This window comes from Dasypus novemcinctus, chromosome 13 (genome assembly GCF_030445035.2).
Source record: "Dasypus novemcinctus isolate mDasNov1 chromosome 13, mDasNov1.1.hap2, whole genome shotgun sequence".
Taxonomy (NCBI): Eukaryota; Metazoa; Chordata; class Mammalia; order Cingulata; family Dasypodidae; genus Dasypus; species Dasypus novemcinctus.
The window spans coordinates 32,391,971-32,416,759 of NC_080685.1; the positions used below are offsets into that span (position 1 = coordinate 32,391,971).

Consider the following 24,789-nt stretch of genomic DNA (forward strand, 5'->3'; position numbering starts at 1 on the left):
TCCACCAGGTGCCCTCTCCTTACACGACCGGCTAACACCTCGACTCTTCCTTCCCAGAATCCTTTGACTGCCATATCCCTACCTAGCCCGGTCGGGCCCCCGCCCTCCCGGGCTCAATTCCCTGGGCGATTTCGGAGTGCTGCGCGCCGGGACCTCCGCGCTCAGCCCGGCACCCGTTTTGGCCCCGCCCCCTGCAGTTTCTCCAACCACGGCCCCGCCCAGGTGCGGCACTCCCGCTCTGGCCCCGCCCCTCGGCCCCAGGTCCTTTCGGGGTCTGCTCTTCTTTCTCCGCCATGGCCCCGCCCGGCCACTTCTCTCCCGTCTCTCTCAGGCATTTCAGGGTTCACCTGGGCCTGGGGCTTCGGGTCGCCCTGGCCCCGCCCTTCCCTCAGGCCAAGGCTTCGCCCAGTTCCTGGGCCTCTTCTAGCTCCGCCCCTCGGCCCAAGTCGGCGGCGCCGAAACACCGCTCTGCTGGGTTCCCGCTCCGACCCTGCGGCGCCCCCTGCAGGCCGCGCGTGCGCTGTGCGCGGTCCCGTTCCCTCCCAGCCCGCCCACCTCGCGCGGTCGCCTTGGAGAGGGACGCGTTGGCGACGCCGCCGTGGGCTGGTGGGGTTGGTGGTCCCGGAACTGAGACCCCTGATCTAACCACCCCCGGGGCCTAGGCCTGCCGGGTCCCGACCTGCTTCCCCGCCCCCGCGAGGGTGCCTGGAATCGCTGCAGACGGCACCGGCATGTCGGGCGAAGCAAGCGCTTCGGGGCCTTCTCCCAGGGCCCCGCGTCCCGGGACCCAGAAGGCGTCCGGCACGGTGACCAAGAAGGGGGAGCGCGGGGCTAAGGAGAAGCCAACGACCGTCCTGCCGCCGGTGGGCGAAGAGGAGCCCAAAAACCCTGGTACGCTGGCAGCGGGGGTGGGGATCGGTCCCGTGGCTGCGGCTCGGGGCGCGCCCACCCGCCACCCTTGCTCGGGCTAGCCACGTTCCGGGCTAGGGTGTCCTTGCGCCGGGCACAGTGCTGGACGTGCTGAATGGCGCTCTGGTGGGGGAGGCAGACAACGAGCCAGGAAATAACTAAATAATAGAATTTCTGGTGGTAAGGAATGCTGTCCAGGCAAGGGCTCCTCCGTGACCACGCCTAAAGTTCAGACACCCCAGTGCTGCGCTGCTGCCACTGAGCCTGGCAGGCCGTCCCCAGGGTCCCACAGACCCCTCGGGTTTCCTTTTAAGTTTCCCTGACTCGCCAGTCTCCACCCCTGACCATGCTGTTTGCTTGGTCTAGAACTCTTTCCACCTTCTTCTCAGACTAACCCCTATTTCTCTTTCAAGACGAATCTCCAGTGTCACCTTGTCCACTTAGCCTTCTTGCCTGACCTTTTCTCATTTAGGCTCCTAAAGAAGCCAGTCTATACCCTAACCGGCTGCCTTCTCATCTGATACCTGTGGCAGTTTGATATTGTTTATGAATTCCAGAAATAGATAATGGATTGTATTTGTAAACTGGTATGTTCCTTTGGGCATATTAGATTGTATTAAATTCAGAGATTTCACTTTTACTTGATTGAATTATGATTAGGGTTTTGATTTGGCCATGTCAGTAGGATGCTGAGTCTGTGCCCACCAGAGAAAATGACATGGCAGAGAAGAGAGTTTGAGTTTTGATGCTGGAGCCAGGAAATACACAGAGACACAGATACAGGAGGAAGGAGAGAAGGCTCCATGAGACACGGCAGAGGCCCTAGGAAGAAAATGAGCGTGATATTCTACAGCTGACTGTGTGAAGTGAGCAGAGCTGCTGAGCTGGGCAAGAAACAAGCCCCAGGGAGAGAGACAAGCCTTATACTGACCTACAGCTGAGAACAGGAGCTGGGACATTGGGAGGCAGAGGAAGTCTGAACCCTTGCAGAGACTGACAGCCATCTTGCTCTAACATGTGGCAACAGACTTTGGTGAGGGAAGCAACTTACACTTTATGGCCTTGTGACTGTAAGCTTCTATCCCAAATAAATATCCTTTATAAAAGCCAACAGATTTCTGGTATTTTGCATCAGCACCTGTTTGGCTGACTAATACACTCTCCAACTTGCAATCCACCCCACCTAGGATGAGTCAGCATAGGGAGCTCTCCTTTTTTCTCCAGAGGTGTTCCAATGTCAGCACAGGGCCTGGCATGCAGTAGCTGCTTTGGGAGTGCCTGGGGAAGGAATGTGTGTACATGTGTATTATCGGGTGAAATGTGCCCCCCCCCCAAAGTAGTATGTTGAAGTCCTCATCACCAGTACCTCAGATACTGGTGATGACCTTATTTGGAATTAGCATCATTGCAGATGTATTTAGTTAAAATGAGATCATAAGTAGGGTGGGCACTTAATCCAGTGTGGCTGATGTCCTTATAAAAAGAGAAGAGACCCAGGCAGACACAGAGAGGAGATGGATGACAGAGGTGAGACTGAAGGGCTGCAGCTGCAAGCCAAGGAATGCCAGCATCACAAGCAAAGCAGCAGGAGTGGGAAGAGGCAAGGATTCTCCCCTACGGCTTCCAGGAACAAGGCCCTGCTGACACCTGGACTTTGGACTTCTCACCTCCTGAACTGTGAGAAAATACATTTCTGTTGTTTTAAGCCACTCAGTTCGTAGCACATTGTTACCACAGTTCTGCAAAACTAACCCAAGGAGTTTCTGCCTGTCCTCTCCCAGGGGCTGCACACAGACGACCCACTGTTCTCCCCACAGCAGCCAGAGAGATGTTAAAGATGGAAGTCAGAGCACTCGCTCTGTTCTTCCAGTCCAGAGGCCCCACCATGGGGCCTCTCCAGCCTGCCTGGCCTCACCTCTCCATACCCTGCCCTATTGGCCTTCATTTTGCCCCTGAACTGGCTAAGTTTGTACCTCATCTGCTGTTCTTGCTGCCTGAAACGCTCTTTGTCAGGATCTTTTTGTGGCTCTTTTCTTCTGTCATTCACATCCCAGCTCAGATGTCACCTCCTTGGGTACTGCCCCCACTCCCTTATTAGCCTCGAGTAGTCTCTTCTAAGTACCTATCTCCATAGGAAATTACCTGCCTATGATTTGCTGACTTGCATTTCCTGGTAGAATGCTAATTCCTGGAGGGCAGGGACTTGGTCTTGTTCACTGCTGGACCTTTTTTTAAAAAAAGATTTATTTATTTATTTAAACCCCCCCATTGTCTGCTCTCTGTGTGTTCTTCTGTGACTGCTTCTATCCTTATCAGCGGCACCAGGAATCTGTGTTTCTTTTTGTTGCACCATCTTGCTGTGTCAGCTCTCCATGTGTGCGGTGCCATTCCTGGGCAGGCTGCACTTTCTTTCGCGCTGGGTGGCTCTCCTTACAGGGTGCACTCCTTGCGCATGGGGCTCCCCTACGTGGGGACACCCCTGTGTGGCAAGGCACTCCTTGCGCGCATCAGCACTGCGCATGGGCCAGCTCCACATGGGTCAAGGAGGCCCAGGGTTTGAACCGCAGACCTCCCATGTGGTAGGCGGATGCCCTATCCATTGGGCCAAGTCCGCTTCCCTACTGCTGGACTTTTTGAGTCTAGAACAAACGTTTGTGGAAAGATTGAATGATGAATTCCATGGAAGGGTGAGAAGGGCCCTGGACGGAGGGCTGTGACCTGGTTTTCCACCTGTGACAGTTTGAAATTTTGTGAATCCCAGAAAAGATGATGTTCTTTTAACTCCATTCCTTAGGAATGGGGCCCTTTGATCACATTAGATTCAGTTATGGGATCTTTTGATCAGATCACTTGATTAGTCACTCTAGGGTCTTTGATTGGACTACATCAATGAAGCGCGACCCAGGTTGGATCTCCACTTTCTTGCTGGGGTCTTATGTAAACTGAGAACCGAAAGCAGAAACACTCAGAGAAGGCAGCGGCCATTTTGACCCTGCCACGTGAGAGAGAGGACTGCAGGAAGACAGAGACTCCCTTAGAGGCTGAGAGAGAGACTGAAGGCTGGAATCAGCAGTGCAGCCCAAAGCAAGGAGAAGCTGCCATTTTGCTCCGCCACGTGGCAGGAGTCCAGGATCTGACCAGCAGCCAACTTCTGGTGAGAAAGCTTCTCTAATGGTGCCTTGATTTGGACATTGTTGTAACCTTGGAACCGTAAGATTTTACCCCAAATATATTCCCTTTATACAAGCCAACCTAGTTCTAGTAAATTGCATTGGCAGCTTCAGCAAACCGAAACATCGCTTTTCTCTCCTAGCAAGACGCAGTGTGGCATTGTGGTTATGGGAACAGCCCCGAGCTCTGCCCCTGGCTGGCTGTGTGCCCTCAAGCTCTTGAGCAGGATCTGATAGTCTGTGTCTCACTGTCCTTATTACGAAGTAGGGATAGTAAGTAGCACTCCCCTCCTAGGGCTGTTGTGAAGATTACAGGGGTTAGTGATTGTGGCTAGCTCCTGGCACACGGTAAGTGTTGTAAGAGTTAATTAACCATTAGGAGGTGTGTGGCAGAGTCAGTTTCGTCTTCACCCGGCCTATTGGGCTGAGGAACAACTGAGTTGATAGTGAGAAAGTATTGTATAAACTGCAAATCTATTTGTTGATTCAACACACATCCACTCTGCCCCCACTGTGTGCCAACCTGCCTGCTCAATCTTGGGAGATGAGTCACAGTGCTATTCCCAGCACCTAGCACGCTTCTCGGATCTCGGCTTGGTAGGTGTTTGAATTGAATTTAACCTCAAGGAACCCACACTCTGGTTTGGAAGGCTGACAAATATAATAAAATATTATACGATTTATGAGAGAGGAAGGCCCAGGGAGTGATGGAAGCACAGAGGGAGGCTACGAGGAGGGGTTATTGAACTGAATTTTATAGATATTCATTCTTTATTCAACAATTACTTTTTGGAAGCCTGCTCTGAGCCAGGAACTAGGGAAACAGGCTGACAGAATGGACACAGTCCTGCTTTCATGGAACCTACAGTCTCAGGAAAAGAAAGCCACTGGAAGGGTTTACGCTGGGGCATGTTTTAGTTTGCTAAAGGCTTCCAGTGCAATACACCAGAAAGGGTTTGGCTTTTACAGTGGGAATTTATTAGGTTAAAAGCTTACAGTTCAGAGGCTGTGAAAAATGTCCAATACAAGGCATCACCAGAAACGCTGTCTCTCTGAAGGTCGGCTGCTGGCGATCCTGGACTGCTGTTAACGTGGCAAGGCACAGTGGTGGTCCTGCCGCTCTCTGCCTTCTCCTCCAGGCTCACTTTCTCCCGGAGCTCAGCTGTGGGTGATCAGGCACATGGTGGTGTCTGCTTGTCTCTCCCCTCTCCTCTCTCCTCTCGGCCTCGTTGCTAGTTTTGCTTCAGGCTGTTCTTTCTATGGCTCTTGTCTCTCCCAGTTTCGTTGCTTTCTGGAGGCTTTTGTTACTGTCGCTTTTTTTTTTTTAAGATTTATTTTTTATTTATTTCTCTCCCCTTCCTCTTCCCAGTTGTCTGCTCTCTGTGTCCATTCACTGCATGTTCTTCTGTGCCCACTTGTATTCTTGTCAGCGGCACCCGGGATCTGTGTCTCTTTTTGTTGCGTCATCATGTGTGTGGTGCCACTCCTGAGCAGGCTGCACTTTTTTTGTGCTGGGCAGCTCTCCTTACGGGGTGTACTCCTTGCACGTGGGGCTCCCATACATGGGGAACACCCCTGCGTGGCACAGTACTCCTTGCGTGCATCAGTACTGCGCATGGGCCAGCTCATCACATGGGTTGGGAGGCTGGGTTTGAACCCTGGACCCTCCATGTGGTAGGCAGACGTCCTATCCGTTGGGCCAAATCTGCTTCCTTACTGTCACTTTTTAATTCCTCCATTTATGAAGAACTCCAGGAAGGATTAAGACCCACTCTGGGTCACAGAATCTAATCACTGGCCCTTATGTGAAGTAATTTAAGCCACAAGTTTCTACTTACACACACAGGAATGGATTAGCTCTAAGGACATGGTCTTCTAGGGCCCACCCAGCTTCAAAATGTCACCAGGTAGGGAAGTGGACATGGCTCAACTGATAGAGTGTCCTTCTACCATATGGAGGGTCCAGGATTAAATCCCCAGGGCCTCCTGACCCGTGTGGTGCGCTGGCCCATGTGCAGTGCTGCTGTGCACAAGGAGTACCGTGCCATGCAGAGGCGTCTCTGTGTAGGGGTCCCCCACACGCAAGGAGTGCACCCTGCAAGGAGAGCTGCCTCACGTGAAAAAAGCCCAGCCTGCCCAGGAGTGGTGCCACACACATGGAGAGCTGACGCAGCAAGATGATGCAACAAAAGAGATGCAGTTTCCCAGTGCCACTGGATAATGCAAGCGGATGCAGAAGAATACACAGCAAATGGACACAGAGAACGGACAACAGGGGGAAGGGAGAGAAATTTTTTTAAAAATCTTAAAAAAAAAAGAAACACACACAAATCATACTGAACTTGGGAAAGGAAACCTAGACCCACTGTGACCTACTTGAGAAAACCAATCAGATCGGTCTCACCTACAAAAAAAAAAATGTCACCAGGTATACCTCTTCTTTTTTTTTTTTTAGGAGGTATGGGGAATTTGAACCCAGGACCTCTTATATGGGAAGCAGGTGCTAAACCACTAAGCTACATCCATTTCCAGGCATACCTCTTTTGTTGCTAGTGATAGCATTCCAATTCATACTAATTAAACACAAAATAGAATTTATTAAAAGTCTTGATCTGCCAGCTTTGCCGTCGGAGAGGAACAGAAACCTGGACACACTGTAAAACAACTTGGGGATCTGGAATTAGATAGGGGTAATGGTTGTGCAACATTGCAAATGCACTAGAAGCCACTGGTGCATTCACTTTCAAATGATTAAAATGTGAATTTTATGTTATGTAAATTTTGCCTCAATTAAAAAAAAACAAAACTTGATCAGGTGATTCCTGGTGGCAGGGAAGGAAACTAAGAGCTGGAGAAAGAGCATTTTCCAGATGGGAGACAAGACAGTATAAGATGCCCTGCAGGTGTGAACCTACTCATATTAAATGCACAAACACTCAGGCTGGATGGAAGGGAGAGAGTGGACATAGGGAGATGAGTTATGAGGCTCTCTTAATAGTCTGGCCAAGGGGAGTGGGAGTTGGAATAGGCCTTGAGGGGGACAGTAGTGTGGGGGGGTTAGGCCCCTTGGAGAAATACTTTGGAGGTGGAGGACAGAGTTGGTGAAGCATCAGGGGATGGGGCGTGAGGGACAGAGCAAGACTAATTTCCAGGTTTCTGGACTGGGCACAGGGTGGGTGGAGGTGCCATTCATGGAGCTGGGGGACCCCGAAGGAGGGGCATTAAGGGGAGTGGAGAGGGCTCCAAGGGGCCGTGGCAGCTGGACGGCTGGACACACAGGTGTGGAGCACTGAAGAGAGGTCAGGGCTGGAGATGTGACTTTGGGAGCCGCTGATGTTTGGTATATTTAAATGGGAATGAAAGGGAGCTTCTAGCGGAGGAGAGTGAAACCAGAAACGAGGAGAGGCCCGGAGAGGAGAAGGGCCACAGGGTGGCCTGAGCCACCCCAGGCAGAGGAGCAGGAGGGAGTGGGAGCGGTGACTGCACAGGGACCCTGGGCTGGGCAACACAGAGATCACGGCGACTTTAGCCTTGCCATGTGCTGTGGCAGGGGCAGACACGGGGCTCACTTGGAGTACAGAGTGATGGCAGCGGTAGGAAGGTCTATAGATTTAGGGGAAGTCCCATCTGATGGTTTCTGTTTCTCAAAGAGGTATGAGGCAGGGTCCTGAGTGAGAGTGAGGAAGGAGTGAGGGCGGGGAGGAGGCAGTTGCAAGTTCCTTCTTGAGCTGCGCTGTCCAGGAGGATAGCTCCTAGCTCCAGCCCAGATACAGAACATTTGGATGCTTGCGGAAAGTTCTCTTGGGCAGTACTGTTTTAGGCAGTGGCTCTTAAGAGGCTGTCCTTGCACCAGCAGTTTGGCATCATCTGTGAGTTCGTTAGCCCTGCCTGACCCACTGAATTGAGTCACCGGGAATGGGACCCAGGAAGCTGCTTTTAAACAGGCTCCCCAGGTGAATCTCTGGGAGATTGAAGTCTGAGAATCTCCACTCTAAGAGAAAGGTGGTGTGAAGCAAGGAAGGGGTGAGGAGCGCTCCCCAAGAGGAGATAGCCCTGGAAGGCGGGAGGTTAGTGCAGCCTCCCCCTGCCTTCTGTCTGCTCCGTCCATTCAGTCAACGTTCGTGTCCCTGTGTTAGCACTCGTGGCTGGGCACGTGGGGAACTGCCTCTCACCCCTTTTCCGCAGGGTCCCTCAAATCCCCTCTGTGTCCTGCCCCCATACATGCCGAGCCTCTCCTGTCCCTTCTCATGCTGTGGGCAGGCTCCCTAGTGCTCAGCCTGGGACTCCCCTCCCAGCCCACGCTCCTGCTGTGCCTGCGGTGCCTGGGGCTGGTGCCTGGGAGGGACGCTGTGGGAGCAGTCAATGGGACAGGCTGGCCCCAGACCCGTCTCCGCATTGTCCCTTTCACCCCTCTCAGTCTCCAGGAACCACTTCTTTCTGGGATGCCCATTGAGGAAGGGGAAAGGAGCAGGGGTCTCTGGGGCTCACACACCTCAGGTTTGCTAGCTCTCAGGATGAGTCCCCGGGGACATGGCCGAATTACATTTCTAGAACGTTTAGAACAGTGTCCGACAGGAGTTAAGTGCTGTGTAAGCGTCTGTGAACTGAATGAAAATCTGCTGTTCTGCTAGATCTCGGGGTGTGTGTGTGTTTGGGGGGAGGGGGAGTGGGGGTTGGGGGGTGGGCCTCGAGGTTCTTTTCTTCGCTCACATCAGGCTTGGGGTTTCTTTCTTTGAGAGACCCTGGGCAGCCCCAACAAGGAGGGGAGACATGGGAGGACACTGGCTGGGGTACTCTGGGGGAGGCAGAGGCCTTCCCCCCGGCACGGTTCTGCCCTGGAACCGGGAGCCCAGACCAAGGGGGCGGCCTTGCCCCATGGAGGGAGGTGTGGGGGGAGCAAGCATATAAAAGAGGAGTTAGCGTTCTCTACATTCCACGCCCCTTAGTCTCCTGCCTCCGAGGTCTTGCTTTTCCCACCGTTTCAAGTGTTTTCAGCCTCGGTCTCTAGACTCATTTTTTTGGCTCTGACCTCGGCCCCTGCGCGCGTCCCGGACTCCGGCGCCCTCTGGCCGCGGCCGGGCTGACGCGCCTCGCCCTCGGCGCAGAGGAGTACCAGTGCTGCGGCGTCCTGGAGACCGACTTCGCCGAGCTCTGCACGCGGTCCGGCTACACCGACTTCCCCAAGGTTGTTATCCGGCCCCGCCCCAGCGCGACCTTCGTCCCCTCTGCCTCGATGTCGGAAAAGCCCACTATAGGTGAGTGACCGTGGAGCCCCCGGGGGTCTGCCAGGGCCACCTAGTCCGTTCCCAGCCTCCCATGTCACGGGTGGGCCGAATGCGCGAGGATGATGGACCCAAGAGGGCGGGTGGGGAGGTGGGCGAGTCACCCCTCCTCCTCAGAAGCAGCACCCCCCCGGCTAGTGTCTCCCATACTTGCTGTGTGCCCCTCCGTGAGTGCTGCCCGGGCCTCCCCGGCACCCCAGGCCGCTCCTCCCTCTCCCGGCACCCCTACCTTCTAGACGAGCAGCGGCTGTCGGCCTCCTGCAGCCTCAACAGCCTGGAGAGCAAATACGTGTTCTTCCGGCCCACGATCCAGGTGGAGCTGGAGCAGGAGGACCCCAAGTCCGTGAAGGAAATCTACATCCGCGGTGAGGCTCCTCCCTCTCCCACCTCCCTCTCCCGCCTCCCCGCCCCCTCCCCGGCCTGAGGCGCCTTGCTTCTCTCTCTCTCTCGCAGGTTGGAAGGTTGAGGATCGCATTCTGGGCATCTTCTCTAAATGTCTGCCCCCCCTCAGCCAGCTGCAGGCCATCAAGTGAGGGGGCACTGGGGGGCGGGGAGGGGAAGGTCATCGTGGGGGATGGGACCCTTGGAAGAGAGAACAGAGGGGGCACCGAAGAGCTTGGGGGCTGTGGGGAGGTGGGGAGGAGTGAGGAAGTATGTGGCTGATAATTCTGATGATAGGGTGGGCCCTGGAGGACCGTGTGGGGAGGGGTTTCCAGTTAGGAGGTGATGCACCCCCTCTGTGTTTCTATATTTCCCACCAACTCCAGCTTCTGGAAGGTGGGGCTGACCGATAAGACCCTGACCACTTTCATCGCCCTCCTGCCTCTCTGCTCAGCCACGCTCAGGTCAGCAGAGGGGACTGGGTATGGGGGGGACCCCTCCCCCCCGTGCGTGGGCAGCCTGGCTGGGTGGGCAGTCAGGGGGAGCAGTTTGCGGTGGGCACGCCAAGTCCCAGCTCCTGTGGGCCCAGGTCAGCATCCCTGTGGAAACAGCTTGGGAGGCGGTATGTTGGGTCATGAGGCTACCATCTGGCAAGACGTAGGGACCCCTTTTCTGCACATACCGGTGCCCCAAAACCTGACCTTTTGGACCTCAGACCCCTCTTCATCATCCCCACTCCCACCCTCTCTCTGGAGGTTCTCTCTCCTGACCCTCTTTGCCTGGGGCTCTGGCACTGTGTATACCAGGGGCTGATAAGACAGTCTTTATCCTCTAGGAGCTCACAGTCCAGTGAGGGGGGAGCAGGGTTTAGAAAGATACTGCAGGGCAGTGTGGAGATCATGGTGGTGGAGGAATGGCTCACTGTGGGAAGAAGTGGAGCCAAAGAGGTGTGCCATTCAACCTCAGAGGTGTGGGGTGAGCAGACAGGGAAGGCTGCCTGGAGGAGGTGGTGCTGAAGAGCCTTGAAAGGGGAATAGGAGCAAGTCAGGCAGGGCATTGGGAAAGGACTTTCTTGTACAGGAGGGAATAGGAGAGAGATGTGAAGTAGTGTAACTATGGGGTTGGTTTGGCGTGTAAAGGGCAAAGCTGATTTGGCGCCCCTTCTTGAGGATCCCACAGCACTCCTGACTTCCTGCTTCACAGAACACACACTTGGGGCCACACACACACTGGTTTGCCTATCTTTCTTCTATGCTGGATGGAATGAGCACCGCTTGCAAACTCTCTTAGTTTCTCTCTGTGACTATTTTATACTTACCTTCATATTTGAAGGACAATTTTGCTGGATAGAGAATTCTCAGCTGGCAGTTTTTCACTTTCAGTATCCTAATAGTATCGTACTACTATCTTCTTGCCTCCATGGTTTCAGAAGAGAAATCTGTACTCTCTTACTGGGTATCTCTTGTATATGATTGTTTGCTTCTCCCTTGCTGCTCTCAGAATTTTCTCTTTATCTTTGACATTTGACATTCTAAGTAGTATGTGTCGTGGAGTAGGTCTATTCAGATTTATTCTGATTGGGGTATGGTGCGCTTCTTGGACATGTAAGTTCATTTCTTTCATGAGAGTTGGGAAATTTTCAGCTATTATTTCCTCAAGTACTCTTTCTGCCCCCTTTCCCTTTTCTTCTCCCTCTGGAACTCCCATGACACATATGTTGTTGCGTTTCATGTTGTCATTCAATTCCCTTTGCCCCTGTTCAATTTTTCCCATTCTTTTCTCTCTTCAATTTCAGCTGTTCTATCTTTGGTATCACTTATTCTTTCTTCTCTCATTTCGAGTCTGCTGTTGTATGCTTTTGATGTTTTTTATCTCACCTATTGTGTCTTTCATTTTTATGAGCTCTGTTACTCTTCTGTTTAGGAGTTCATATTCTTCTTTGTACTCACTCAATGTCTTCTCTTTTTTTTTTCATTTTTTTTGGTCTTAATTTTTTTAATGTTACATTAAAAAAATATGAGGTCTCCATGTACCCCCCACTCCCTTCACCCCACTCCTCCCCCCCATAACAACATCCTCTTCCATCATCATAAGACATTCATTGCACTTGGTGAATACATCTCTGAGCACCACTGCACCTCATGGTCAATGGTCCACACCATAGCCCACACTCTCCCACAGTCCACCCAGTGGGCCATGGGAAGACATACAATGTCCAGTAACTGTCCCTGCAGCACCACCCAGGACAACTCCAACCCCCAAAAATGCCCCCACATCACATCTCTTCCTCCCATTCCCTATCCTCAGCAGCTACCATGGCCACTTTCTCCACACCAATGCCACATTTTCTTTGATTACTAATCACAGCAGTTCATGTATAGAATATCAGTAAGTCCACTCTAATCCATATTCTCTTCCTCCATCCTGTGGACCTTAGAATGGTTGTGTTCACTCCACATCTATGTCAAGAGGGGGCTTAGATTCCACATGGATGCTGGATGCAATTCTCCTACTTTCAGTTGTAGGCACTCTTGGCTCCCTGGTGTGATGGTTGACCTTCTTTACCTCCATGTTAGCTGAGTGGGGTGAGTCCAATAAACCAGAGTGTAGGAGTTACAAGTCTGTTAAGGCTCAGGGCCTGGCTATCACATGGTCAGTCCAGAGATTCAGGTCCCCTGGGTATACACTAAACCCCAGCACCAACTACAGATCCGTTAAAAGTAACAGGAGAGGCTTGTGGACAAAGATCACATCTGAGTCCAGCTCCATCACACAGAAATACAAACTCCAAAGTAGGACCAACTAACATGGCACTGAACTCCATCTGCCATGACCATAGAACCTGTGGGTCTCTGTAGCCCTCAGAAGAACCAATACCTGGGGTTGTATCTACTTTATCTGTCTCTGGGACTCTGCTCAGGTGTGCATAAGGGCAACTCTCTGATAACCTCCTGGCTTTTTTTGGAGACTCATAGCCATATAAACTCATTTGTCCTTTCCATTTCCCCCTTTTATTCAGGTCAAAAAGCATTTTTAACTCCTGGTATTATATGTAGACTGAGATATTCTGCTCGTCTGAGTTGACCCTTTTATTCAAGGTCATTTTCTAGTTACATCATCAGCTGATACTTGGTAGTAATCCCTCGGTGCCAGGGAGGCTCATCCCCAGGAGTCATGTCCCACGCTGGGGGGAAGGCAACACATTTACATGCTGAGTTTGGCTTCAAGACTGGCCACATTTGAGCAACACGGAGGCTCTCAGGAAGTAACTCTTAGGCACCCTGAAGCTCTAGGCCTTGTTCTTATTTCAGGTACACAGGCTTACAAGCATAGTCATTAGTATTAAGGGCTCATTGTCGGACATTCCTTCTTTTTTGGACTTTGCCGTTGTACTTGGGGAGTTGTTGTCAATGTCTTCTTGATGTCATTTATCTCTTTAGTCATATTGTTTTTCGACTTATTAATTTGATTTTGGAAATTTGTTTGCATCTGGCTAATTAGTTCTCTCAAATCCTGCATCTCTTCGGGGCTTTGATATATTCCTTTTCTTGGGCCATGTCTTCCATTTTCTTAGTATGCCTCATAATTTTTTGCTGATGTGTAGTCATCTGATTAGTATGCAGTTTACTCAGATGCTCAATTTCTCTCTCTTTTGTAGAGATTTAGTGGCAGGAGGCTGTGTGTTGTCACTGCTCTTTGATTCTTGGCTCATCCTGGGTTGTTAGTATTGTCCCTGCTAGTTGCTCAAAACTGAGCTCTGGACCCAGTAACTGGTTGCAGACCTACTTCCTAGGGCCTTGGGGACAGAGGCTGTAAAGGCTCTCACTTATTTTTTAATCTTCTCACATGCACTTCCTTAGTCTGCCAGCAGATGGCGCTTTTTGGCAGCTTTCAGTTCAGTGCCTGTTGAGAGTGTAGTTGTTGAAACACAGATCAGATCAACATGATAGAGTTTCCTGCCTGGAGGCTAAGAGCCTTGTAATTCAGACTTTCTTAGAGACAGTTCTCCAGTCTTCTCTGGCAGCATCCTCCCTTTTCCCGGAAATAATTCCACTCCCCTCTGAGTCCTCAGCAGTCAGTCTTGGTTAGTAGAGAAGGAGATTGGGAGGGTCGTATATCTTTAGCACCTTGCTGGCTCCCTAGGCAAACAATGGCAATGCCCACCCGGCATGCATGGGCTTCTGGGACACAGCTGACCAAATCTGTGAGTTAAAAGCTGAGTCTGCCTTAGGCTGTGTCCCTCTTCCCCCGCTTTCCTGGGATGGTAGATCCCTGGAGCCCCTTGTCTGTAGCTGGCTCAGAGGCTGGAGAATTCTAAAGTGTCGTTAGTGTGGGGGAGGGTGCCGGTAGCAGCAGCTGCTGGTTTCAACTCACAGTTCTGTCATCCAATTCCCCTCCTTTGTCCCTTTCTCCTCTGGGCGGTGTCCAGCCTTCTCCTGGCGTCCTAAACCCTAGAAGACCTTTTTCCAGGCTGTTTCAGCCCATCCTCTAGCTATTTTTCTGGAGGAGAGGAGAGTCCCCGTGTCTTTCTAGTCCGCCATCTTCTGGAAGTCCCAGATACTCCTTGAGGGCAGGGACTGTGTCTTCTTCAACTGGAAGTCCCCAGATTCTTTGTATAGAATCTCATGAAACATATTTCATTCCATTGTGGGAATTAGAAACAATTGAGCTAACAGAAAACAACTCTATGAATTCATCTTATAAATATATTTAAAATATTTAATATCGACTTAAAATTTATTACTTGTATTAAATTTAAAATGAATGTAATCAAGGTTATATAAAAGATGAGCCAGCTTGAAATAATAAATCATGGAAGAAAATTTTTATTTTTATTTTATTTTAATTTTTTTAAGATTTATTTTTTATTTATTCCTCTCCCCTTCTCCCCACCCCTGCCAGTTGTCAGCTCTCTGTGTCCATTAGCTGTGTGTTCTTCTGTGAACACTTGTATTCTTGTCAGTGGCACCTGGAATCTGTGTCTTGTTTTGTTGCATCATCTTTTGCTGTATCAGCTCTCTGTGTCTGCGGCACCACTCCTGGGCAGGCTGCACTTTTTTCGCGCTGGGCGGCTCTCCTTATGGGGCGCACTCCTTGCATGTGTCCCCTGTGTGGCACGGCACTCCTTGCGTGCATCAGCACTGCACGTGGGCCAGCTCACCACACGGGTCAGGAGGCCCTGGGTTTGAACCTTGGACCTCCCATGTGGTAGGCAGACGCCCTATCCGTTGGGCCAAATCTGCTTCCCTTATATTATTTTCAAAGATTTATTTTATTTATTTACCTCTCCCTACCCCCTCGGTGTTTGTACTTGCTCTGTCTGTCCGGGACCTCTGATGTGGGAGGGAGGAGCCTAATCACTTAAGCCATCTCCTTTCCCTGCTTTGTTGTGTCTCTCATTATGTTTTTCCTCGTGTCTCTTGTTGCTTCATCTTGTTACTCCAATTTACTGTACTGCTTACCCTCTTTTGGAGGCACTGGGTACCTCTGATCCCTGCTTTGTTGTTTCTCTCAGCATGTTTTTCTTCTTGTGTCCCTTGTTGCATCATCTTGTTGTGTCAGCTTGCTGTGCCTGCCCATTGTGCCAGCTCGCTGTCTTCTTTAGGAGGCACCAGGAACTGAACCACGGACCTACCATGTGGTAGTGGGGAGCTCAATTGCAGGAGCCACATCTGCTTCCCCAAATTTTTAAATAGAGAAATTTCTAGCCAATGGTTCAATTTTTGTTGTGACTTGGCAAAAGACCTCCATTCTTGTAGGCTTTGTTGGGAGAAGCCACTGCTTTGGGGAGGCATCCTGTATTAGTTATTAATGCTGTGTAACAAATTACCCCAAATCCTAATGGCTTAAAACAACAAATATTTCTTGTCTCACAGAAACTGGGAGATAATCAGGTATAGCTTAGCTGGGTGCCTCTGGCTCAGGGTCTCTCAAGAAGCTGTAGTGGAGTCTCCCAGCTGCAGTTATATCAGGTCTCCACTGGGGCAGGAGAATCGGCTCCGTCTTCACTTACGTGGCTGTTGGCAGGCCTCGGGTCCTCACCACACGGGCCTCTGCACAGGCTCTCTGAATGTCCTTACAACGTGGCAGCTGATGATCCGAGAGCATGCCAGAGAGCACTCAAGATGGAAGCCACAGTCTTTTTGTAACCTAGACTTGGAAGTGACAGCCCTTCCCTTTTGCCATATTCTTTTTTTTTTTTTTTTAAAGATTTATTTTTATTTATTTAATTCCCCTCCCTCCCCCAGTTGTCTGTTTTTCTGTGTCTTTTTGCTGCGTCTTGTTTCTTTGTCCGCTTCTGTTGTCGTCAGCGGCACAGGAAGTGTGGGCGGCGCCATTCCTCGGCAGGCTGCTCCCTCCTTCGCGCTGGGCGGCTCTCTTCATGGGTGCACTCCTTGCGCGTGGGGCTCCCCTATGCGGGGGACACCCCTGTGGGGCACGGCACTCCTTGCGCGCATCAGCACTGTGCATGGGCCAGCTCCACACGGGTCAAGGAGGCCCGGGGCTTGAACCGCGGACCTCCCATGTGGTAGACGGACGCCCTAACCACTGGGCCAAAGTCCGTTTCCCCCTTTTGCCATATTCTGTTCATTAGAAGTGAGTCACGAAGTCTAGCCCACGCTCAAAGAGAGGGGATTACACAAAGGCAGGTACCCGCCTCTGCGTACCCCTAACTCTGGGACACGGCCCCTTCCTTCACCAGGCCACACTTCTGGATTTTTAGTCTGGGTAACTGCCACATGTCATTTCCTATACTAGGGACCCATCCCCTGACTCCATGGGTTTCTATCTCGAAGCTGCTCCCCAGAGACCTCCATTTCCTCTCTGTTCCCCTCCCCACCTGGCCTCAGGGGTGCCTCCCGCCCCCCCACAGGAAGGTGTCTCTGGAGGGGAACCCACTGCCGGAGCAGTCCTACCACAAGCTCATGGCGCTGGACAGCACGTGAGACTCTTCCCTCACCCCACCCTTCCTTGATGCTCCAGCTTCTCCCCAGGGACCCTCAATTCCTCCCTCTCCACCCTCAGGCCAGGCAGCCCTCCTCGTGCCCCCCTCCATTCTCCAAGAGTCCCGGGAATACTCGGGACCCCGTGTTTACCTCCCGCTGCCCCAGGATCGCGCACTTGTCTCTGAGGAACAACAACATCGACGACCACGGGGCGTATCTCCTGGGCCAGGCTCTGTCCACGCTGCAGAGCAGCAACCGCACCCTCGTCTCGCTCAACCTGGGCTTCAACCACATCGGGGACGACGGCGCCGGCTACATCGCGGACGTGCGTGCGCGCCGGGGAGGGGCGGGGGTGGCAGGGTGGGGGGCACAGCTGGGGGCAGCCCGCCCACGCGCCCCCCGCCGCCTCCTCAGGGCCTCAGGCTGAACCGCTCCCTGCTCTGGCTGTCTCTGGCGCACAACCGCATCCAGGACAAGGGCGCCCTGAAGCTGGCCGAGGTGGGTGCGCGCCCAGGCAGGGTCGCGGCGGGCGCCGTGCCCCTCGCTTCCCGATGCCCGTCTGACCCCCGGGTGCCGGCCTCGCCGCAGGTCCTGCGCCCCTTCGAGCTGACGCACACCGAGGTGGTGGAGCGCCGGCGCCTCCTGCTGGAGAAGGGGACGCAGGAGCGATTGCGATCGGTGAGGAGCCGCAGGGGCCGAGGACGTGAGCAGCAGACGCCTGGTGCCCGCCTTCCAGGCCGGCTGCTTCTCGGCCGCTGTCGGTGCCGTCCACTCCCCGCCCTCCTCCGTCTTTCCGCCTTTTGCGCAGAGCTTACCAACGTTTGCCAAGCCCTTTCTTGGTGGGCCCTGACTTCTGACCCATCCCACAGGCAGTAGAAAGGAACTGAGATTTAGGCCGTCTGGATTTGAAATCAGCCCATCCACGGTTCAGCTTGTGACCCTGGGCAGGTTACTGAACCTCTCTGAGCCTGTTTCCTCATCTGTAAAATGGGAATGATAATTGTACTTATCTCGTAGTTTTGCTGAGAGGGTTAAATGGGTTGATTCATATCACGAGCTTGGGACTCTGCCTGGCTCTTAGCTCAATGAAAGTTACCTATTTCCCCCCTCACAAGTAGAGTGAGCACCGCCCACCCCAGCTCCTTCCCAGGTCCTTCTGTTTCTTCCCAGCAGCTCCTCACCCCAGAGGAGTCCCAGACAGACGATTTCAGTGTTTGGGCAGGTGGTGGTAGTGGTTGGGGTGGGGCCCCCTGCCTATTGCCCCAGGCACAAGGCTTCCCCTCCCACCCAGCGGGGAAGGGGCTCTGGCCTTCCCTTCAGCCCCTCTCATTTGCGAGCACAGCCTACCTCTTCTCGATATGGGGAGTACAAGTCCGACCGAGAGAAGAATCAGCTGACGGGGGTCAGCAGTATGGCCCTGGTGGACAAGGCAGACAAACTGACATCAATGAAAACCCCTAAGGGCCTGGGCAAGAAAAAGGAGAAGTCAGGGGTAGGTGTGCTGCGAGCAAGAAGAACCTTGGGTGCCCGAAGAGAGGGGGGAAGCTTCCATGGGGCGCAGAGGTGGTGGAAGGGAGAAGGCCCCGTGTGGGACTGTGAAGGGCCCTATCCCAGCCCTTTTGCACGCATGCCCCCCACTCCCCACTTCCTCTCTCCTAACATCTTCCACAGGAAGTGCTCAAGAAGGAGGAAAAGTCAGGGTCCGGGCAGTCTCCCACACAAGGAACCCCTAAGAAAGAAGACGCCACGAAGGCAGGCAAGGGGAGTAAGTACTGGCGTCCCTCTGGCGGCACCTTCCTGTTCCAGGGCTGTTCCAGGCCCGGGCTGCCCTGACTTAGTGATGTGAGCTCGGCTCCCTGTCGCCCTGCTCTCTGGGCCTTGTGAGATGACGGGGAAAGCCCCCTAGGCCTCCTGAGCCACCCTGCTCCACACCTCTTTCCCCTCAGCTTGGCCCATGACCCTGCGCTCAGAAAGGAACCCACCTGCCTCGCTGGGGCCCCCACCAGCTCTTTCGATTGAGCCCAAACCCAAAGCTCTCAGAATTTGGGAAGAATTTTGTCTCTGGGGGTCTGGGTAGGACCCGAGGTCTGCACTGGGCCCTCTGGCTCCTCTTCCCGCTTCAGAGGTGAGCATCCCTGAGCAGAAGCCAAGCAGGGGAAAAGGGACCAAGAGTGGGAGCAAAGAGAAGCGGAGCATCCTCCCGGAGTCAGAGGTAGGCTGCCGGAGGCGGCTGGGCAGGCCGGCTTATCCCTGGGCTTCCACGCCTGCCCAGGAGCTCAGTCCCCTTCCCTCTTGGAAGGCCGTCTCCTGCCCTGTATTGGAGAAGCGGCCATTTACATTCACATTTCTTCCTTCACTTCTGGCCCAGCCTCGGCTTGCTGTGGGAATCACGGAGCTCAGTGCGCTCCTCTCCCTTGTCTATCAGTAGTCCACACTTTTAATCTACTGTCTCAACTTACCCTGCTTCCCACAGGACCACAGTTCACCCTCGCACCCCCACCGCCTGCTTGGGCAGTGGACAGGGAACAAAGCACATTTTCTTTTGCTGCTCTCAGCAGCTCCCCGAGGAAGGCAGGGAGTTTTTAAAGTCATGGTGGCTGCACCAGCCCCACCCCACAGCTCCTTCTCGAGGCCCTTTCTTCTTTGTCCCTGGGTACTCCCTTTTCCTACTCAGGTTGAACTAACTTGCTCCTTGTTTTGGAAACCCTCCTGCCTGCCCCCTCTCAGCCCCCCCCCACCCATTCTGTTGCTGGCATCAGCTGTCTGAGCATCTGTGTCTGTCCTTATATCCTGTCTCCTACATCAGGAGACACATTCTCCACCCTAGGCGGGGAATGGGCCCTCTCCCCCTCCTTTTTCAGAAGTCTTCTCTGGCAGCTAAAACAAGATCTTAGAAAAGGGAGTCCAGGTGGAGGTGGGGGTGGGGCTGCCATCCGAGTCCCCTTTTACTTGGCCTCTGCCCGTCTTGGTCAGTGTGCTGGTTCCCACTAGGACCACTGCAGCGTCTTCTCCTTCTGCCTTCAGTGTCACCTCCCTCCAGTCCATTCTCCTTGTCACTCTGTTAGGAAATACTTAGCAAAACTGGAACGCATCGTAGTGCTTCATGCCCCAAAGCCTGACCAGGACTCTGCCCCGGGCTAGCTGGTCGGCCTGCTTCCTTCACCCGGAACCCCTTTCCCCACATCTCATTGGGTAGTATCCAGACACCACCCAGCCACTTCCTCCAGGGGACCGTTCCTGGCTCTCCAGACTGGCTGGCCATCCCTCCTGTATTCCCATCATTCTTTGAGCTCACCCCTACCAGTTGTCGCATTGTAGCACGTTACTGTCGATGGCCACCCCACACAAAGGAGCTTCTGGTGGGTCTGGGCTTATCTATCCCCAGCACCTAGGCCAAAGCCTGGACTCCAGCCAGCCCGCAAAACATGTATGTTGAGTGAGTGAATGAATGAGTGGCTGTTGACCAGCTCCCCTCCCCTCTGTTGCAATGAGTCTTCTTTCTTAGCAGCTGGTCGCTGAAGCTACAGAGATGATCAACCCTCTCCTGGAGCCTGTGGAGCACCGAGATGGGAAAGTTTTCATGCCTGGGAACAAGGTCCTTCTGCACCTCAACCTCCTCCGTATGTCTGCCAGTCACACACTCCCCAAAAGGTCCTGCCACGACGGTGGCACCCCTGCCCCCAACTCCACGGAATGTCTCCTATGGTTGGACATCACGCCAGAGACCCACTTGTGGGCGATGTTGGGGTGAGGGGAGGAGCCTGGGTCCAGAGGCAGCTGAGGACAGGCTATTAGAGATGAATTAGCTTATCAGGGGGTTAGAGACAGGGAGAGGAAGTCGAATGAGGGCCAAGTAAGGAAAGGAGAGTTGGGGGAGGTAGCTGGTGGGGCAAGGGGATTTGTTACGGCGGAGTGAGAGCAGTCACTAGACTGTCCAGTGGGGCTGGTGGGGTCAGAGGCCCCCTCGTCTGCACCCTTCCCCAGGGAACCGCATCACAGAGGTGGGGCTGGAGGCCTTCCTGGCTGCAGTGCAGTACCAGGTGCAGTTCCACAAGCCCAAGAGTGCGTCCAAAGGCCCAGTGGGGCTGCTTTGGCTGTCCCTGGCGGTGAGTCCACATCACCTTCTTCTGCTAACGCAGGCCGTCTGTGTGTCTGCATGCCCAAAGAATGTCTGTAGTGCCCCCACCCCTTCTTTTGAGGTATCGGGGCCCAGAATTGAACCTGGTACCTTGTATGTGGGAAGGTGACACTCATCCACTGAGCCACATTGGTTCCCGAGTTGGTTCTTTCATTTGCTTGCTTGCTGTTGTTTTGTTTTTAGGAGGCACTGGGGACTGAACCTGGACCTCCCTTGTGGGAAGCAGGTGCTCAACCGCTTGAGCCACATCTGCTCCCCCCTAATTCTTTTTCACAACCTAAACTCCAGCTTTCCTGCGGCATGCTCAGTAGTCATAATCATTGCATCTTTAACATTCCTTCGCCTAGAGAACTACTCTTCATCCCTTTTGTCAGCTGCCAACCTTCCTGTTCCTCTTTCAGAAAAACTGCTTCCCCCCGCAATGCCCCGTGTACGCTGTGATCCAGGAGCTGATGCTGCCCAGGGACCCCGTCAGTAAGGCCAAGCCCAGGGAGGACGAGGCCATGGCGTTCCCCCCCTAGCCCCCCCACCCCCGAGATTCGGGGCCACGGCAGCATCTCCTGTCCATGTGGGGGCTGACTGCTCTGTGGAGACCGCAGACCTGGAACGAAGACGACTGCTGTACTTGTCCTTGAGGTTTCCTAAAAATTTTATTCCACAACTACTTGGAACTTTTGGATTCTTGAGTCTGTTCATGTCACATGGCCATAAGAAATAGCAGAAAACTGGTCTGAGCTGCTTCAAGGTTCCACGGGGGTGGTCTCAGTCATTTTGCACTAGCAGCCGAGGGACACGGCTCTCCTGCCTCTGGAGGGCCTCTTCTTGCTTGGGCCACACTCACTCTCCCCCCAGTTTCCTAGAGGACGTCTTCTATGCCAAGGTTTGGATTCAGCCTCTGGTCTCAGAGGCAGAAGGGGGCAGACTTGGGATTAGGAGCAGAAGTGTATGATCTGAGCAGGAGAGGGAGTAGGGGTGAGGAGGGTAGAGGGAGTGAGCACAGGCTCTGCTATTTCCCCCCAACTCCCTTCAGGTCTCTGTCTCTGGTGTGGAGAAGTGAGGGGTCAGTTTAAGAAAATGTACAAAGATTTGGCAGGCTACTCTGGAAAGGTTGCTAAGTCTCTCAGCATGTAATTGGCTAAGTCCAAGCAGCAAACTATTTGGCATTGCCTGTAGACGTCAGCAGTCTAAAAGCAGATACACCGACGGTCTGAGGGCCAGAGTTGTTGGAGAGTTGGGGGCCCAGTATATTTACCCTCCAGTGGCCAGAAAACACAGGCCTGGCTCCTGGGAAAGCAATCTCCACTTCACACGTTGCTTCCAGGGAAGGTGCAAATAAGCAGGGGCCCGTCTCCCTTCTTCACCTTCAGGCTGGTTTAGCCTGCTCCGCAGTCCCCTACTTTTGGTCCCTACCCAGAACTCCCTTGTGCCTGCTTGTCCTGAGGCTCATCTGCTCCATGGGCCTGTTTGCTCAACACCTGCAATCCCCGAGGTCTGCCTGAGTGCTCAGCCTCTGCCGCTGGCTGGCAAGAGCGTCCAGGGAAAATCTTATCATCTCCGAATTCCCAAAACTGAGCACACTATGGGTGTTTGATGGTCATCAGTCAGTCCCACTTTCTCCAGGTATCCCTTTCCAATCCTTCTAATGTTCCCATGCACCCTCAGAGCCCTTGGCTTCTTCCAACAGTTTACTGCTAATGATTCGTGTGTTACTTCTGAGGTCCAGCTAGACTGCAGTAAGCTCACGAGGGCAAGAGCCTGGTATTTACTAAATCTAGGAGTTGAAATATTAGATTCTTAAGGCTGAAGGAGAATCTATTAATCCAGTGATGAAGGCAGAGAGAAGATATAGATTGACTACAGTTCCGTGATGTAGCTGTGTCTGCTACGCTGCCTTCTGGGAGTGGGGGTGGGGGTGCTTACAGCCTGCAGGAGGGTGTGCAGGGGAGGCGACTGAGGGGCTGGCGAGACCTCCCGAGACCTCGCCCTGTTTGCCTGGAAAACCCTAAAGCTGATGAGGGCAGCTCATGAGGTCGTGCGATTCTGGGCCCACCGACTACACTCACATACATGTGCAAAACATGGGGGTGCACTGGGGTGGGTTCTGTGTCCTGTCTTGTCTGTGGAGCCTGTGTAATTTGGTTTCCGCAGTCCCCAGTTCACAGGAGCACACCTGACGCTTTGGAAGAGAGTATGAGGCTGGGGTAAGAATTGGAGGTGAACGGTGGAGGGCATCTTCTGTCCCTTTATCCCTTTATCCAAGTCTAGCCGCGTAGCGGGAACAACCACAACAGGTGGCTTTGCCACATGGTTCCAAGAATCACAGACACACCACCACAGTTGAAGAATACTTTTCTTAAAAAACAAAAACAAAACGAAACAAAACCCCACCCCCCCAAAAAAAACACAAAAAACCATGAAAGGAAGAAAATAAGAGTATACATTATCTTAACAGCAAAACAGTCATTTCCATATCTATACTTTATATATTATATATATATTTATATATCTGTATGTATATATACACCCAGCACAGTGTGTGTTCTGTTCACCAGTGGGGGAGAGGAGCGGAGACCTGGTGACGGGCCAGCGCTGCGGCCCTGGGGCCCAGCTCTCAGCTCCGTACCTGATACACCGGTTTTCTCTAGGGATGGGGCGTGGTGGGGGGGACCTGGGTGGGATAAGACATTCCCCAAGTGTCCTCAGCACCAAGCAGAGGCTGGGCCCGGGGCTCAGGGGCGAAAGCTGAGGGTTACAGCCTTCCCACCCACCAGGGGGTGGGCGTCCTAGGACCTGGCTGCACCTTCAACCCTGGAGCTGGCTGGGGTTGGGGACGGCGCCGGTGACTAGGAGACCCACGTGAACTCCCTCTTCCCTTAGACCCCAGGAACAGAAACAAAAAAGGCTACAGTTATTTACAATAGCAAAGATGCACATACAATACATACATATTTATAGGACACCAAAGTGACAAAGAGGAGAGGCTGAGGCACCCCATCTCAGCTTTGGGGTCCCATGGAAAGGAAGGGGAGGAAGAAAGTGCATTGACACAGAAGACCCCTCCTTTCACTTGCATGTCTGAGGGTGCCCACACGTAGAGGCCCACAAGATGGGTGAATGTGGGGTGAGGTGGGGAAGGAGCAGACTTGTAGGGAAACCTTTCAGATGCAGTCAGCATGCTTGGGAGAGACGCGCCTTGGTGGGGCGGGCCGGAGGGAGGGGGAGAGACACTGAACCTGGACTCCGTCTGAACAGACCAAGCAACATGCGGTCTCCCTCCAGGCCTTGGCTGGATCTCAGCTTCTCCCACTGCCTCTACCATGGGAGGTTTGGGGTCTCCCCAGCCTGTGCCCCTGCCTCAGGCCAGTCCCTGAAGAAGGAGTGGGACGCAGAAGATTTGGTGGCTTGGATGGTTACAGTCCCAGTGATGTGGCTCCATCTGCCGTGCCATCTTCCAGCGGGGTGTCAGAGCCTGCAGGAGGACGTGGAGGGGCGACAACTGAGCAGCTGGCGAGGCCCTCTGACGTGACCTCCCTTTATGGTACTTGGCCTGGAAAATCCCGAAGCTCCTGAGGACACTCCTTCAGCATCACCCATCTGTGACAAGGCATCTCCTCCTCTGGAAACCCCTGAGTTCCTCGTGGGGCCTGGAGAGGGCTATCTACTGAGCCCTGTGTCTTTGTCAGCCACAAAAGCCCTTAGACCAGGTAAGTATGTGCTGTGTTTTCTGGAGCTAGAACATAACAGCGCCCTTGGCCCACCCAATCTGGTGCTGTGCCGTTCAATAAGAAAAGGTTCAATAAAAGCCAGGTTTGCCCCCGTCTGTTATCTCCACAGTCAAAAGAAAAAGAGGGTTCAGTTGGCACCTGTTTTTAGGAACTCCTGTGGGGCTTCCCTGAAAGATCCCTTTCTGGAGCTGAGTGGACCAATTAGTTAAACCCACAGGGGAGGTGAGACCTTCAGAA

General features: G+C 53.2%; 2 protein-coding genes across 26 annotated transcripts in view; one reads left to right on the forward strand and one right to left on the reverse strand.

Annotated features, from left to right (window-relative positions):
- The first annotated feature begins 534 nt into the window (after positions 1-534).
- LRRC71 (leucine rich repeat containing 71) lies at positions 535-21,491 on the forward strand. 3 transcript variants are annotated; one of them, XM_058309922.2, is made up of 15 exons: positions 535-891; positions 9,185-9,334; positions 9,598-9,726; positions 9,815-9,890; positions 10,129-10,206; positions 16,617-16,685; positions 16,855-17,014; positions 17,104-17,187; positions 17,278-17,367; positions 18,032-18,181; positions 18,361-18,454; positions 18,813-18,901; positions 20,195-20,309; positions 20,674-20,795; positions 21,229-21,491. In XM_058309922.2, exons 1-15 carry the CDS (start codon positions 732-734, stop codon positions 21,346-21,348), a joined length of 1,686 nt encoding a protein of 561 aa, XP_058165905.1. In that variant the 5' UTR covers positions 535-731; the 3' UTR covers positions 21,349-21,491. The 3 variants fall into 3 exon arrangements, with proteins under 3 accessions (XP_058165905.1, XP_058165906.1, XP_058165908.1); XM_058309923.2 differs by having other exon boundaries at positions 20,198-20,309; XM_058309925.2 differs by lacking the exons at positions 20,195-20,309; positions 20,674-20,795; positions 21,229-21,491 and having other exon boundaries at positions 18,636-18,855.
- Positions 21,492-23,159: 1,668 nt separating this feature from the next.
- Positions 23,160-24,789, reverse strand: part of ARHGEF11 (Rho guanine nucleotide exchange factor 11) — a 116,518-nt gene continuing 114,888 nt past the window's right edge. For 15 of the 23 annotated variants that reach the window (XM_058309912.2, XM_058309910.2, XM_058309906.2 and 12 more), the window contains one exon: positions 23,739-24,296. In XM_058309912.2, the coding sequence (XP_058165895.1) occupies positions 24,238-24,296 (59 nt within the window). In that variant the 3' untranslated portion in view covers positions 23,739-24,237. Of the gene's footprint in view, positions 24,297-24,789 lie in introns of all 23 variants that reach the window. The other 8 variants (XM_058309915.2, XM_058309900.2, XM_058309913.2 and 5 more) reach the window with 3 other exon arrangements.

Bases quoted from the DNA above. Each gene is read 5' to 3' on its own strand.
- LRRC71 (XM_058309922.2), top strand. From the start codon at position 732: ATGTCGGGCGAAGCAAGCGCTTCGGGGCCTTCTCCCAGGGCCCCGCGT. The intron at 9,891-10,128 runs GTGAGGGGGCAC...CACCAACTCCAG, and splicing joins AGCCAGCTGCAGGCCATCAA to CTTCTGGAAGGTGGGGCTGA. The intron at 18,902-20,194 runs GTAGGCTGCCGG...CTTCTTTCTTAG, and splicing joins GCATCCTCCCGGAGTCAGAG to CAGCTGGTCGCTGAAGCTAC.